Consider the following 15,675-nt stretch of genomic DNA (forward strand, 5'->3'; position numbering starts at 1 on the left):
GGGTTGAGCTCAGTACCGACTCTAGTGAAACAGCGCATTAGTGAGCAATTACATGGACAGTTATATGGTTTAAACAATGGGAAATTTGTCTGCAAAAGACTCACCAGTGGCTGACGGTTTCATATAATCTATTCAGAGAGCTCCTGTGTTTGTGACTTTGTCGATAGCATGGCACAGAGTGGAGTCCATGACCTGCGATTTAAAGGACATTTGGATCACGGGAATAATTGTAAATAAACATGAAATATTAAATAACCATGAAATATTAACTTAAATGACTTTTAGCAGTACAAAAACGTTTTCAATATTGACCTTTTTTTTTTACCCAAACAAACTGTGACATAGTGCCGTCATTGAACCCGGAATTGGAAGTAGCGCGCTCAATACCGCGCTCACTACCAAGAGGGCCGTAATCTTAAAATTAACGTTTTGAACATTGACTAAGTTTCAACTCATACCGCGTCGGGGAGATATTCGCTCCACACACACACACGCACGCACACACAGACCTTTTTTGATTTTATAGATAGATAGATGTTCGATTGCCAGAGGTGCCATCTAGAAATGAGTTTGAAGTGTTCTACATCACTTTGTTTTATTAATTGTTACAGTTCCCTGTTTTTGTAGTGAGTTCTTGTCATTAAGAATAGAGGTTTAATACAAGTTTGAATGTCAATAAAAACAACATTTACAATGTGTACATTTTTATTTTACAAGTAGATATTGACATCAAATGCAAGCATGGATGATAATTATTAGGCATTTTCCCGGGTATTCACAGTTTTTTTTATTCATTAGTATCTACATTATGCACATTTGTACATCGACTTTGGTATGTACCCTGTACACCTTTTTAGATTCTGTCTATTTTGAAATTTGTAGGGATGGCCTATATGGGCTTATTAATGCTAAGAGGGAGAAAGAGAGAAGGGTAGAGTTAAAGTAATAAAATTAATAAAACTTTACCAAAATTAAAATGATGGACTATGAATCTAGAACTTTTGATTAAGAGATTTTGTTTGTTATAAACCACCTTTCGCCAGAGTGTGTGCGTGTATTTACCCTCCTCGTACAGGCTCAGTCGAACGGCTCCCGCTGCGTAACCAGCAGGGCTTTGGCAGAGTTTTTCTTGCTCATTCTGAGGAATAGCTTCCTGTCCTGCCTGTGCGGGCCCGCGGGGATACTTTCAGTTCTTCTCACAAGATACCGACTCCTGGGCATTGATGGGCAGTCGTAAACAACCCCAAATCTCCAATCAAAAGGCTAGAGTTTGTTTCAAAGTTAATATGGTAGCTATGAAAACTCGAGTGGCTCCAAAAATGAAAGAAAAGGCTGCTTGGCTAATTTTAGAAATTTAAATAGCTAAAATAGCTACTCATGGCATGAAATGGCCCAAGGCCCCTTTAGGACTAAGAGAGTAGACTAGATAATTTTTCAAATATTCTGCATAACTACAAACTGGAAAATTTCTGACTATTGAAGACAGCAGCTTGAGCTGCTTGCTGCCTTGGTTATTTACAGCAGCTTGAGCTGCTGTGTGTAATCAAAGCAAGAAGAAGAGGGTGGTAAGAGAACAATAGTGCAGGAACAAGTGAGTGATAAGCAAGAGAATGAGATAGGAGGGAGCGAGGCCTTTTATAAACATTTCAGGCTGTGATTTGATTGGTTAAAAACACATTTAAGGTGAAGTTCTGATTGGTTAGCAGAAGGAAGCGGGAGTCTTAACTCTACTGTAAAAAGACAACATGGTCGAATATGGGTGTGGTTAAAAACCACATGCTTTCAAACAAAGAGTCATAAAACTCGAATGTGTGTGTGTGCCACGTCAGGGCCAAAATGGAGTGAGTGTGTGTGTGTTACAGAATGAGTTTCTTTAGACTGTTAAATAAAACTTCTGTAAACATTATGAAATTCAGATTGTATGAACCCTTGAAACATGACTTTCAATTGATTATGCCTTAAATTAGTTATTTGAATTATTTCTAGCTTTAAGCATAACCCAAAATGACAAAAGAGACACTTTGATCCATCACCAAAATGAAGCACCTTCCCTGGAAAAGTCTTGTTCGTGATTAAAACATCATTAAATAAAGGCACATATAAAGAGTTGTTTCCGATGAAAAGAAAACTGTTAAAAGTTGAGGTCACGTGTCTTAAATGTTTAAGACACATAGTACTGCCTTTGGGGACATCAGGGCAGCTTGCAGGATGAAGATTTTATTGAAGGAGTCCTCTGGTACTTTCTCCGGTGTCTGTTTTAATCCTAAAAATGTAATATATATACATACACACAGAAGTAGTGGATACATGTGTGAATACAGAAGCTGCTACTGCGTCCGTATTTGTGCCTTTGTGGATACAGACAGTGGATATAGAGCTTTGACAAGGGGGTGAATGTATAGACGAGGGTAAATGAGTTTAAAACAATGAGCCGGAGCCGACAAAATCCTGTTGTCAATAATAGTTGTTTTTACCGTTTTCACTGATTACTCATATTCCATTACTACTTGCTTGTCAGAATCTGAGTCATAAATTAAGCCGTACTTTAATGCATTGGACCCCAGGTCAATACGGTTCCCAAAAAGTGTGAGTTTTGCTTAGTTTGGACTCTACCTAAACAAAAGGCACATTATCAGAATCTGGAGGAGCAGAACTATCCACTGACACCAGGCACTGCCCAATCCAAGCTCTAAATGTAAAGTGAAATGCTTCCCAGTAACAGGCAGCAGAAGTTGAGCCTCCCATGATGTCACAATACGGAAAAAGTCGCGGCTAATTTCACAGGCAGATGGAAGCACAGTACTTGGAAATGTTGGCTTTATTTTCATTTTCTCTTATACTACTATCATTTGACCGTACATGTCATATATCAAAAGGATTGTTGGCTTCTCATTTTTCCATTAAAATCAACTTGTCTTTTCATGCCACTATGACTTTAATGTGAATTTATGCAGCGATAAATGCCATGGTACTAGTAATTAGCAGAATCATTTCTTTCAGTGTTTTAGTTTTCGACCTTAGTTTCCTCATTTTTTGTTTCTGCCAAGAATTTAGGTTTCAGTGCATTCCTACTGGAAACCACTTTATTAAATATTCACTTATGAGCAAAAAATATTCTTCCATAAAAAATGACAGCTTTCAACTCTACTTATTACAACCTGGAATGTGTCAACATCAGAGCTCAAACTCATGCAGTGGAAACAATTTTTAGGCCAACAAGAACAGAAAATTCAACTTTACTGCTCCAGGTTTCTGAAAACTGAATCATCAGTTTCAAATTAGTGAGGTCTGTTTGAGAGAATTTCCCACGCAGCTCGGCTCCCAGGTTTTGCGGAGCCCATGGAAGTACATCACGAAGAATGCCGGGCTTGGGGCGAGCGTCAGGGCACAAGCCAAAGTGCAATTTGCAGTGAATAGGTGAATATGAAGTTTTGGAAGATGTGATTTAAAATGTGAAGTTACAGGCCAAAATGCGTTTGCACCCATTATAGCACCACCTAGTGGTGCATTTTTTGGTATGGGCGGTCTGTGTGCTCTTCTATATGTAACTTGTAAATTTCACAGCCCTCAACATAATACTTCAGCTGAAATAAATGTTTATATATATATATATATATATATATTCAAGAGCAGCGTCACAATTCACTGTACCATCATACCTTCAAAGAGGCGTGAGTTACAGATTTAACTGTATAACAATATAAAAAAACAATCGAGCCTTAAAAATTTAATAATTTAAATTGCCATCTCCTCCTTTATTTTATCCACAGGTTTGTATTCAGAGAACTTTACCACAGACGTCAGTAGATGTTTTAATGTAGATCAACCTCTCAGTGACTTTCACTTAATGATCTGTATCCACAATGTTATAAAGAAAACTACCGTTTGCACAAAACAAACAAACAAAAAAAAACGTAAAGCAACACAACATTAATGATGTGAACACGTCTGTGGTGTGTGATGTTTCTAATGTGTTTCAGAGAAGAGTATTAAGGTTCATTAAAGTGTTCAGAAACGGTGTTCAGGTGGGCGGAGCCAGGTAGAAACCCAGGGTTTCTTTGATCAAACCTGCCAGCGACCAGGTTTAGTTCACGGACAATGTTGTCATGGTAACATACTCAGAGAAGTACATACCTCGCGTTTAGGAATGGGATACTCAGAGTTTCCCTCATTTGAGCCTGAACATACTCAGAGTTTCAACATAACCCTCTTTATGGAATACCCCTCAGAATAACACTACAATGGCAACAACAAACAATAATTAAAACAAAAAATATAAAAATTATTAAAAAAAAAACAAAAAAAAAAAACAACGCATGTCTCATAGAATTAAACCAGGGAAATTGCACACGGTATTTTACTTTGCACCTGCAAATATACCCCTTAATAATGCTACAGAGTATGTTATTATTATGCCCGTAATTGACAACTCTCCTTAAGCGCCCACTATATGAATGCATACTTCCGACGGGCACTGTACTAGTACCCACCAAATTTGGTAAAAACTGGTCTTTCCATTTAAGAAATATAAATATCCCATATTTGCAGCGCCCCCCAGTGGCCTACATTATTAAACTTTGGGGTATACCCTTACAGTCACATGCCAACCAAGGATCTCAGATTTGATGTTGTTAGCATTTATTATAACCGAGATATGCACTAGTTCGCGTTTTTATAGCAAGCTAGAAAATTTTACTCATTAATAATTTGTGCATATTTTGCCCAAACAATTTTTCACTGAACTTTAGATCAGGTCCAACTGAAGACTCAACGTGCCAAGTTTCACGCTGATTGGACAAAATCCCAAGGAGTAGTTCGAAAAAGTAAGTTTTACAGTTTTTGTGATTTTGCTCCACAAAAGTTTAGGCGGAAATGGGCGTGGCCTAGCTCAGGTGATTTAGTGCTATTCCGGGAATCTGTGGATATGAAGTTTTTGAATGTGCAGCAAACGGTGTGGGAGTTATAGGCCAAAACGCATTGACCTTTGTTATAGCGCCACCTGCTGGCGGATATATGTGAGTTTTTGCATTCCAGGTCCCCTGGGGGCCCTGGACCCACCCTCCCTTGCACTGTATAGCCTGAAGCACCACTTTTACCAACGAAACTATAAAAAGTAACTATAACTAGAACTGCAAGCAGTTATGAAAGGGGGCCAAGCCTTCCCCTGGTGACTCGGCCCCCAGGTTTTGCGGAGCCCATGGAAGTACGTCACAAAGGATGACGGGCTTGAGGCGAGCGTCAGGACACAGGCCAATGTGCCATTTGCTGTGAACAGGTGGATATGAAGTTTTGGAAGATGTGATTTAAAATGTGAAAGTTACAGGTCAAAATGCGTTTGCACCCACTTTTTGGTATGAGTGATCTGTGTGCTGTTTGTAAATATAGCGCCACCTAGTGGTGCAATTTTTGGTATGGGTGGTCTTTTATGTCTACCCTGTAAATTTCACAGCTCACAACATAGTAATTCAGCTGAAATACATGTTTGTATATATGTTTTGATGTATTAAGCCACGCCCCCTTTGACCAATCACGAAAAACTTTGAGATATGGCCTCAGGAGCGACCAAAGGTCATACCCACCAAATTTGGTAAAAATCTGTCCAGCCATTTAAGAGATATAATAATCCCATATTTGCAGCGCCCCCTACTGGCCTACATTATTCAAATTTGGCGCATACCCCCACAGTCACATATATACAGACATACAGTATACACAGAACATCCAATGGTTTTTTTCTCTGCCAAATCACACCATTTGCTAGTCAGCATGTCAGCGTAACAGACATTAATTAAGATTAATTAAGCGCTTAAACAGGGCAGAAGTACGCGGCGCTCCCCCTCCCCCCCGTGCACGGACAAACACAGTTAGCTGTGCTGCTTCCTCCGTGTTAGCGACTGTCTGTCAGAGGCTCAGTGCAGATGTCTGTCTGTGCTGTAAAACTTGATCAGTTGAGTGTTGAAGCACTGAAATATGTTTGGGAAAACACTGCATGTGTTTTTCTTCTATAACTAACGCTCTGTCGCTGCGCTGTAGCAGAAATCTGCTGCTGTAGCTAACGGGGCGGTTTACATATTCTTAAAGAGACAGTGTCCTGAATGTGATTTTCTTTAAAAACTACTTTCAGCAGTCGGAGCTGCCCTGAAAAAAGCAACACTACATAATTTAATCACATTTCAGCCTTAATGAAGGAAAAAGTCAAAAGTGATACAAAATGTTGATATTGTGCTGCTAGTGATTAATAAAAGGGTCTTTGTGGAATTTTTCTCCACTGACTTTGACCCATTATTGTTTTTCTTGTAAAACTATTGAAAAAAATAAAATTAAAATAAATGGATTTTACTGTATATAACCTATTGCCATTTTGAGGAAAAATATAGAGATAGAAATATTGGTCCATATCATAATGGGCCTAATATAACCAAAGCAGTAACATTTTATCTTGTAAAGGATATTATTGTCTAAACTGTGTGAAATTAGTTGTTCAAACACTCCTTAAAGTAGAATTGTATTACTATGAGTGTGTTTCCTCAATGACAAATAAAAATCACTAGACTGTTATGCTCTGGTATGCTTACATACGCGGTTCCCTGTCCCTGCGGGCTTGGCCCCCTAATAATCGTAACAAATACAATAGGGTTCCTAGCACCGCTGGTCCTAGAAAGCATACGCGGTTCCCTGGTCCCGTGGGCTTGGCCCCTTAATAATAATCCTAATGAATACAATAGGGTATGTAAGCATACGCGGTTCCCTGGTCCCGCTGGCTTGGCCCCCTAATAATTGGAATGAATACAATAGGGTTCCTAGGACCAGCGGTGCTAGGAACCCTATTGTATTCGTTGGTCCTAGGAACATACGTGGTTCCCTGGCCCCGCGGGCTTGGCCCATTAATAATTATCTTAACAAATACAATAGGATTCCTAGCACCGCTGGCCCTAGGAATTGGGTATGCTTACATACGCGGTTCCCTGGCCCCGTGGGGTTGGCCCCCTAATTACACACCTATGTTACAGGCACTTCAGAAAAACATTATTTTAAAACATGAGCTTGTGCATCATAAGTGGTCTGTGGACCACCTGTTACAAACATCAGTACATTAGTAAGGAGTAAGGTTTCTATAAGATGGTTCTCTTACATTGTCTCTAGGAGTTTCCAGACAAGCAGGAGCTTCACCGGAACATGCTGGGCCTTCTGGGCAATGTGGCTGAGGTCAAAGCTCTAAGGCCTCAGCTGCTCACGCCTCAATTCATTGTTGTGTTCAGGTAAGAGGTAGATATTTCAATGTGATACCAGATGTCTCACGTCCACAGTCTGACTGTTTTCTATTAACATGTCACTCTGATCTGAAACAGTAATCTGCTGGACAGCAAAGCTGATGGGATTGAGGTCTCGTACAACGCATGTGGTGTGCTGTCCCATGTCATGTTTGACGGACCAGAAGTTTGGTCCATGGAGGAGCCAAAAAGAGACTCTGTGATGGAGAAAATGTGGGAAGCCATCCAAAGCTGGGATGTCAGTTCACGACGCAATATAAACTACAGGTGAATCTACCTTCCTTAAAGCAGAACTAAGTAACTTGCGCTTAGCGCTCCCCCTAAAGGTCCCTTTTGGTTATGTCACTGTCGGAAAAACTCCACCCCCCTCCGCCTGCCCCACCCTACAGCTACATGCGCACCTTTGCGTTAGTGACACTAACTGGGAGTTTCCACTGGATACGTCTCCGCTGCGCCACGGTACTGATCCGGTTTTTCCCCGCTGTCCGCCGTCCGATAATCCCACCGGTTGCATTTTGAGTGCGCCACGGTACACTCCGGTTGGACAGGGGAGTTTGCACGATATGTGTATAATCGCGCAAGAACGCAGTTAAATGTATGTGTTATAAACGCAACAATAAACAGATAAACAGGTCAGTGTTCCTAATGAAGGAGTACAAGAATGTTGGACTCTCTGGATTTGTCATAGCCACATTTTTTTAACAACAGCCAACAGAGAAGAGATAAAACTGCACCTGTAAAACATGAACTAAATCAAAGTTGCTGCAGTTTACTGTGCAGTTACAGTATGAGAGGAAACAATATAGTGAATGTGAATTTGTTTTTACACTATATGACATTTTGGTGATGTAGTTACTTGAAATATAATCTGAAGTGTTTTATTTTGAAAAGTAACCGAATATTTTATTGCGGAGTACGTGCTTAATTTCCTGTTTAGCTTCATTTGCTCTGTGCTGATTGATGCATCGTGCATACAGAAATAGAAGTCCTGCGTATATCTGGCGCAGGGCACAGGACTGTCGCAGCTGGGAAGGAGCAGACATGCACTGCAGCGGACCCGGTGGAAATTAACACAGACTAAAGTGGAAACTTATGAGCTCCGGTGGCACGGGGGAGACGTAACGCAGCGGAGTCGCATCTAGTGGAAATTGGCGATAAGGGTGCTTTCACACATATAGTCCCATGTGAACAGTATGAGGAAGAGAGACAAGTAAAATTAATGAATGATTTGGAAGTAATACAGAAGGGAGTGTGGAAATGTGTGTGATGTGTTTGTGTGCTGACAAAGCGGCTCTGAAAATGGATGGATGGATAGATAGATGGATGGATGAATATTTGTGTGTGCTGCCTGATGGAGCGCTGGGTGGCGAGTGTGTGTGCGCTGCCACGACGACAGTGTGTGTGACAGCTCAGCAGCAGCACCACACCACAATGCTGTGGGATTGCTGCTGAGCTGTCACTGCATGGGGTAGACAACCGTGTGCAGCCCCGGGACTGGTCAGTACGTCTTGCCACCGGGTCGGAGGCAGGAAAGTTGCAAGTTCGGTTTTCTGGCCAGAGACAGCAAGGGGAGATGAAAGACCCCCCCCCCCCCCTCCCCCAAATCACCCCATAAATACTTGTATACCTCACAGGAACTACGAGAAGGATTTATTAAGGTGAAAAAGTTACTTATTTCTGCTTTAAATATGTTAAATCACTGTTTTGATGTTTAAGGCAGAAGATGAATGACACATTGACATGTCAGAATGTATTAAAGAATCCTATTCATTTACTTCCTTAGGAAGCATGAGAGGAAATGATATTTATTATAATAATAAGTCAGTTTTATATAGCACTTTTAAAAGAAAAGTCTTATATTCTTGTATCTCTGTCACTGTTCTGAGCAGAAGGGAAAAAACATGTGCAGAGAGCATAGGTCTGATCTCAGCTGATCTCTCAATGCTTAAAATTGGCTTTGTCCTTTCAGGTCATTTGAGCCCATCTTGAGGCTACTGCCACAAAGCATCTCCCCTGTCAGTCAGCACTGGGCCACATGGGCCCTCTACAACCTGGTGTCAGTTTACCGTGAGTATCTGAGAGGACTTTATTAAGAGGAAGCTCATTTAGTTGCATTTAGATTTGGACTATCACAGGCTATTCAGCAAAGTACTGCCAAGGTGTTAGCGAGTATAGTTTGTTGTTTCAATATATTTCAATACTTGTACCTTTTATAATAGTTTATCTTCATGCATTTATTTATTTATCTATTATTCTGCACAAGCTCTTATAGGGCCGTATTCTTCCATGCGCGTAAGTCAGAAAAGCCGTGCAGCGGCGCCATTTCTGGCTGCGCGCTATTCTGCCCCTGTACTTCAGTTAGTTACTAAGCACCTTCATCCCAGTTACGCACTCTGGGTGGAGCAACATTTTCCTCTTACGTGCTTCTGAACCTGGAATAAGTCCAGCGCCCCAGGAAGGAGAAACATTATATTGCACTTAAAGTTTGGACTTGGTTACAATTTAAGCCACACGGACTCATAATATTGCAAAAGAGACTCCCAGAAATAATCTATTCAAAGTGACACTGTCATGGGGGTGGCGGGGGGAGTAACACAAGCACGTCAAAGGATTGACCATCAGCATTTCTAATATGTTGACATTTACCAGTTCTAGACGGGACAAAATGTCTTACATTTAATTATATTTTACCCGTGCCATCCATTCCTTTTCCTGGGAGGATGGTGGGAGCAGCGTCGCAGAGCTGATCAGCTGTGCGCACCTAAGTTGCGTGCGTCGGCTGCGACTCTGTAAATTAAACTGTGACAGACGTCGGACATCTGTCCAACTATTTTAACAGTGTACAACTTAAAGCCACATTTTGAGCAAACTACAAGAGTAAATAACTAGTTAAATAATGACAAATGATGTGCGCTGATCTTTTCTGAATGCAGGAATGTAAGAAGTTAATAAAATCAGGCTTTCTTCACAAACAAACGTTAATCTGTCACACTGCAATAATCTTATCAAATCAACCTGTTACATTGTTTATCAACGAAGGGGTTTCAAATTAAGTGTGCTTTTTAATTTTCACAGATTTCAATGACATTTCCAAGCGTTAGGAAAACTTCAGACTTGCGCGTTTTTTGTCTATTTACCAGGGGCCTGGACTCGAGAATACGTGCAGGAGATAGTCACGTAACTGCAGGCGCATAAAAAAAGCACTTGGAGAATACGGCCCATAATTAATAAGGTGTGCTGTCTGTCTTTAACTTTATTCTGAAATACTCCAAAAATAATTTTTCTATTTGTATTTCTTTGGATGGCAGCGAGTAAATATTGCCCCCTACTAATTAAAGAAGGGGGAATGAGTCTTCTGGAGAATGTCCTGGAGCTAGAAAGTTCTCATTCAGAGACCAAAGACATGGCCAGGTAAGATGGACATTTTACCGTGAAGTATCAGGTTTTTTTTCTTGTAAATATTTTTGGATCGGTAGTTAAGCTTCATTCAATCCAGCATTAGAAAGGAGTGTCCTTGTTCCAATGTAAATAAAGTAGTGTATATTGATGTCGTTGATGCATCGGAGCCCTTTTTTGAAAATTTTCAAAAGATTTTTTTACATTAGCTGGTAAAATGAAATAGTTTCCATCACACCGAAAGGGAGTGAAAATTGATTTTTTTTTTTACACAGATAAATGTGTCTGAGATGTGCAACTTTTTGAAAGTTTTGCACTTGATTTAAACAGCACCAGATGAAAGCACTGGAAAGTGCTGAACTTCGAATTATGATGACCAAACTGCATTCCATGCAGCTGACCGGAGGTGTGAGCATAGGAGAAATGAAGGAGCGAATGGAAGTAAAACCATTTAATTCTCTCAAACATAGCTGGTCATTTTACACGTTTAAAATAACAGACACAAACGGACACTATTACTGATAGTGAAAATGAAATGAAATGAAAACGATACATTTGTGTGAAATAATTGAACATTGCACATTTCACAATACATATCATATATGAAGGATATACTGTATTTGCAAAAACGGAGGAAAAAATTCACACCCAAGGAAGTGAGTGACGTGCGCACGCCGACAAATACAGTTTTATATTAATAATAATTATAATTAAAATCACATGATCATTGCGCAAAACTGGTAATCAATTGGCTGCAACACCTGTTGCTTTTAAAAAGGAAGGCCTCGTGAGGACGAGGCTGCAGTGGAAGGGAGGACGAGGTGCTGTGGGAAGGCGAACGAGGCTGCCGTGCCCCCGACCTCACTCACCCCAGCACCACTGACAAGTAAACATCCTGGGAGTCTGACTGATAAAAAATAATGATTTTACTTGAAATTAAATATTGTGAATTACGTACAGTACCAAAAGTGTTTTACTACCTGTTCATCTTATTTCAAACAAGCAAATACAATTTAATCCCATGCTTCTGGCACATATAGTGCATCTGTGTCCCCCTCAGTCTCTGTTATAACACATGGGTTCCCCAATGATCCTCCAGCCTTCTGTCTGAGCTTGTTGAACAGATGCTCTTCCTACTGAGAGTAATCCACATATGTTCCTCCACTTTTATGTCTGACGATTTGTTTTTCACTTCAGTCACATTTTGACGCTCTGAGGCAGCGCAACGCAATCAGCCTTTCTATCATTTGTTTTGCACACTGTCACCAAATTACGCTCTCCTGCGTGTGTCCACCTGAACAATTAATACCTCCACCTTGCATTATGCGGAATATGTTTTATTTGCTAGTTTTCCCACTTGATCCAATGTGAAATTTGTATTTGCGAATATTTATTAAGGGCGTTCACCGGACCTTTTATGGGCACCCGTATGGGCAGAGTAAGGTGTTTCCTCGTGTGCGACAACTTTTGAGTTGATTGTGATTTAAAACCAAAATGGGCGTGGGACAGGTGTGCGCCCTCGTTTATGAGTTGTAAAAAAAATATTTGTATGCATTTTCTGGTTTTTAGCGTACACCAGCTGAAGTGTGTTTATCTAGGCACAATTTTATTAATCATGCCCCTGGTGCAGCCAGAAGAGCCTGGAGATCAACGCTCTAAAGACAGTGAAGATGATGGCAGACTTCAGGAAGAACCCAGCCTCCCTCCAGCCCCTTACTCTGGGAGAATTTATAGTTAGCTTTGTGGAGTCCTTCTGCTTCTTTTGGGCCATAATTACCCAGGACCTCAAGTGGGAGCTGAACATCAGCTCCATCATCAAAAAAGCTCTGCAGAGGATGTACTTCCTGCGGAAGTTGGAGAAGTTCAGTCTGCCAGCAAAGATGATGGATAGATAGATGGATCATCCAGTCCATCCTCTGCTATTCCATCACCATCTGGTACGCTACAGCTACGGCCAAGGACAAGGTCAGACTGCAGCGTATCGTACACTCTGCAGAAAAGGTCATCGGCTGCCATCTGCCCTCCCTCCAGGACCTGTACGGATCCAGGATTCTGAGGCGTGCAGGGAAGATTGTGGCCGACGCCTCCCACTATGGACACAAACTGCTTCAATGTCTCCCCTCTGGAAGGAGGTTTCGGTTCATCAGGACCATAACCTCCAGACACAAAAACTGTTTCCCCCCTCATCACCACCTCCATAAAGACAATACTACCTGCAGCACTTGTATCTATGTATATATTTTTATCCTTTATTTATCCCTTATCCTTTATATTTGTCATTAATAGTATTGTTTCAGGTTTGTTTTTTGTTCTTTTTCTGATTTTAGCACCATCTGCCAAGTAAAATTTATTGTGCTGTTTTTAATATGTACTTGGCAAATAAAATCCTTTCTGATTCTGATCTTTTTTCTGAAAAACACAAATAGAATAATACCTATAGACACAGCTCTTGGAATCTCAATGTAACATGGGCTGTAACAGTAAACATCATGTAGACAATATGAGAAAACTGGTACAATAATAAACCTGTGTGGGCTGCTATTGCAGAGCTCAAAGATGAGGACAACTTGTCCTAAGTCATTCAGCTTCATTTGGGCCTCACTGTCTAAAAGAAGCGTGTTTCCTGATGCAGTTCATTTGATATTTCATTAAAAAGCATTTATGCAAAGAATCACTATTTCCTAGGACTGAAATCATACTGCACACATACATATGTACAGACACTTAATATTTAACAGTCTTAAGTTCACCTCTGATTGTTCTGTATTCTCAGGAAAGTCATTGAGCAGTGTGAAAGCTTTAAGGAGGACCCCATGGAAACAAACCAGGGATTGGATGTCAACTATGAACAGAGAGGCTGACACCATAGGACCAGCCTGCAGCCCCCCACAGCTGACACCTCAAGGGTCGATTGTGTTGATTCTCCATACTCTTCTCTCTGAGTGCCCTGCAGAAGTTTGACCTGGATGTAATCACAGAAGAAGAAGCAAATAGATATTTGTTGTGAGTTTGCGTTGTTTAGCTGCCCTCTCACTCTTTGTGTGCATATGTGTGTGTGTGTGTGTGTGTGTGTAAAAGTCAACAACACAGACTGGACCTTCACAGGATTCTCCCTCATAAGCTCCCTAATGCTTACTGAAGCTGTGGAGATATGCTTACATGTAAAATACGTATTAGCTAATATGTGCACAGGCTGCACAGAGGCATCACCATGAGATTGGCTGGAGGGACATCTTCCCAGATCTTGGGGACAGTGGACACTTATTAAACTTGTACATATTATGTTTGTGTGTATGTGTGTGTGATTTTGTTCTCCCTTTTACTGTGTGACATGAATTAATAATAATGTAACAGAAAAACACAAATGACTTTATTCAAATTTGTCTGGCTGACTAATGGTGTGTCGTAAGAAACTATATAAAGAACACTCTGTCAACCAAATATAAGCAAGTACCGTATTTTCTGGATTATAGATCACATCAGCCAATAGGTTGCTTACAACAAATTAACTATTTTCCTGGAAAAATCCACAGATAAGTGGATTAAGTCGCATACCAAGATGTTCGACTGCTTGAAATTGGTGTAGTGCAATGCTGATTGACACCTTTTTTGAGCCAGTAGAGCACCTCTTTTAAGGTATGTGTTATTTGCTGAAGAAGGTGCCAATCATCAATCGACTCAGTCAATCAGAGCATGCATGAGTGTGCTCTAGTTCTGATGTCACAGTATTTGCCCTAACGTCAGGCAGCTGCTAGCCAGGTATGTGACTGTCAGCTCTTCTACTTTACCAAGTAAAATTCAGAGTCTGATTTTTGGGTCCACGTAAAGTGCAATCAGAAAAAAACTTTAAAAAAAAAAAACTTAATGTGATGTTGATACCAGTATGAGTATGTTCACACAAAGAGTTTCATTCACAGGTGGAGGTGTTTAAAGGATGAAAAAAAAAAAAAAATCACGGTAACGCTTTAGTTTAGGAAACACCTATTAACCATTAATTAGTTGCTTATTAGCTTTAGTAACATTGGCTCTTAATTAGTAATTATTAAGTACTTATTAATGCCTTATTGAGTACTTACTAATGCCTTATACACTTAATGGCAGTCCAAAGAGGGCTAGGGTTTGGGTTAACCTTCACCCTAATTCTAACCCTAGCATGTTGAGATTGTAATTGATCAACTTCCTTACTTAATACTAATAAGTAATAATTCTGAGGTTATTGAGGGAAAACTCTTAGTTAATGGCTTACTGGTTGTATATTAAGGCCATGCAGAATAAGCCATTAATAAGTACTTAATGACTAATTAAGAGTCAATATGTTACTAATACGCATGCTAATAAGCAACTAATTAATGGTAAATAGGTGTTCCCTAAACTAAAGTGTTACCAAAATCACACTTTAGAAACCGACAAAAGATGGACAGCTTGGAGGAACGTACGTACTCGTTAGCTTATGCTTATAACAGCTCAGCTGTTGGTGCATTCAGTTCCCCAATTGAGGAAGGAGCTTCTAGAAGGTGTGCACATTTAAATCTGCACACCATCATAGTCTTTCAGGCAGCCTTTCATCTCCATCTGCTACCCAATCAAGCAGCATCACAAATTTTTAGAAGAGCCACTCTTATGGAGTAGTCCAGTGGTTCTCAAAGTTGTTTGGTTCAAGTACCCCATTCTCTTATTTCTGAATCCAAGTACCTCCTTTGTCTGAGTACAACATTTTGCTCAGAATGTTAAAAAAGAGAGAAAAAAAAACAATAACTAGAGAGCAGGTTGATGGAATAAATGAGAGATAACACACATTTCAAAGAATCTAACATTGTAAATAAGTGGAAAGAAATAGTATTTAGTGCCTCCTGAATAGATATGTATCATTTCCTGTCAGCTCCTACCTGGTGTGGGATCAAGACTGATCCTTGTATTTTTTAGTTTATGTTATAATAAAGATCAGTTTCATTATCATTATTATGATTAGCATTTTAAACCAAAAATACACGTTTTCATATCAATATCA

At 40.2% G+C, this 15,675-nt stretch overlaps 1 protein-coding gene across 3 annotated transcripts in view; it reads left to right on the forward strand.

Annotated features, from left to right (window-relative positions):
* zer1 (zyg-11 related, cell cycle regulator) overlaps positions 1-13,949 on the forward strand; it is a 31,417-nt gene extending 17,468 nt beyond the window's left edge. For all 3 annotated transcript variants that reach the window (XM_028462381.1, XM_028462383.1, XM_028462382.1), the window contains 5 exons: positions 7,144-7,259; positions 7,350-7,538; positions 9,241-9,338; positions 10,580-10,682; positions 13,441-13,949. In XM_028462381.1, coding sequence (XP_028318182.1) covers positions 7,144-7,259; positions 7,350-7,538; positions 9,241-9,338; positions 10,580-10,682; positions 13,441-13,528 — 594 coding nt within the window. In that variant the 3' untranslated portion in view covers positions 13,529-13,949. The remainder of the gene's footprint in view (positions 1-7,143; positions 7,260-7,349; positions 7,539-9,240; positions 9,339-10,579; positions 10,683-13,440) is intronic.
* Positions 13,950-15,675: the final 1,726 nt, after the last annotated feature.

The sequence above is a fragment of the Gouania willdenowi genome, chromosome 12, assembly GCF_900634775.1.
Source record: "Gouania willdenowi chromosome 12, fGouWil2.1, whole genome shotgun sequence".
Classification (NCBI taxonomy): Eukaryota; Metazoa; Chordata; class Actinopteri; order Blenniiformes; family Gobiesocidae; genus Gouania; species Gouania willdenowi.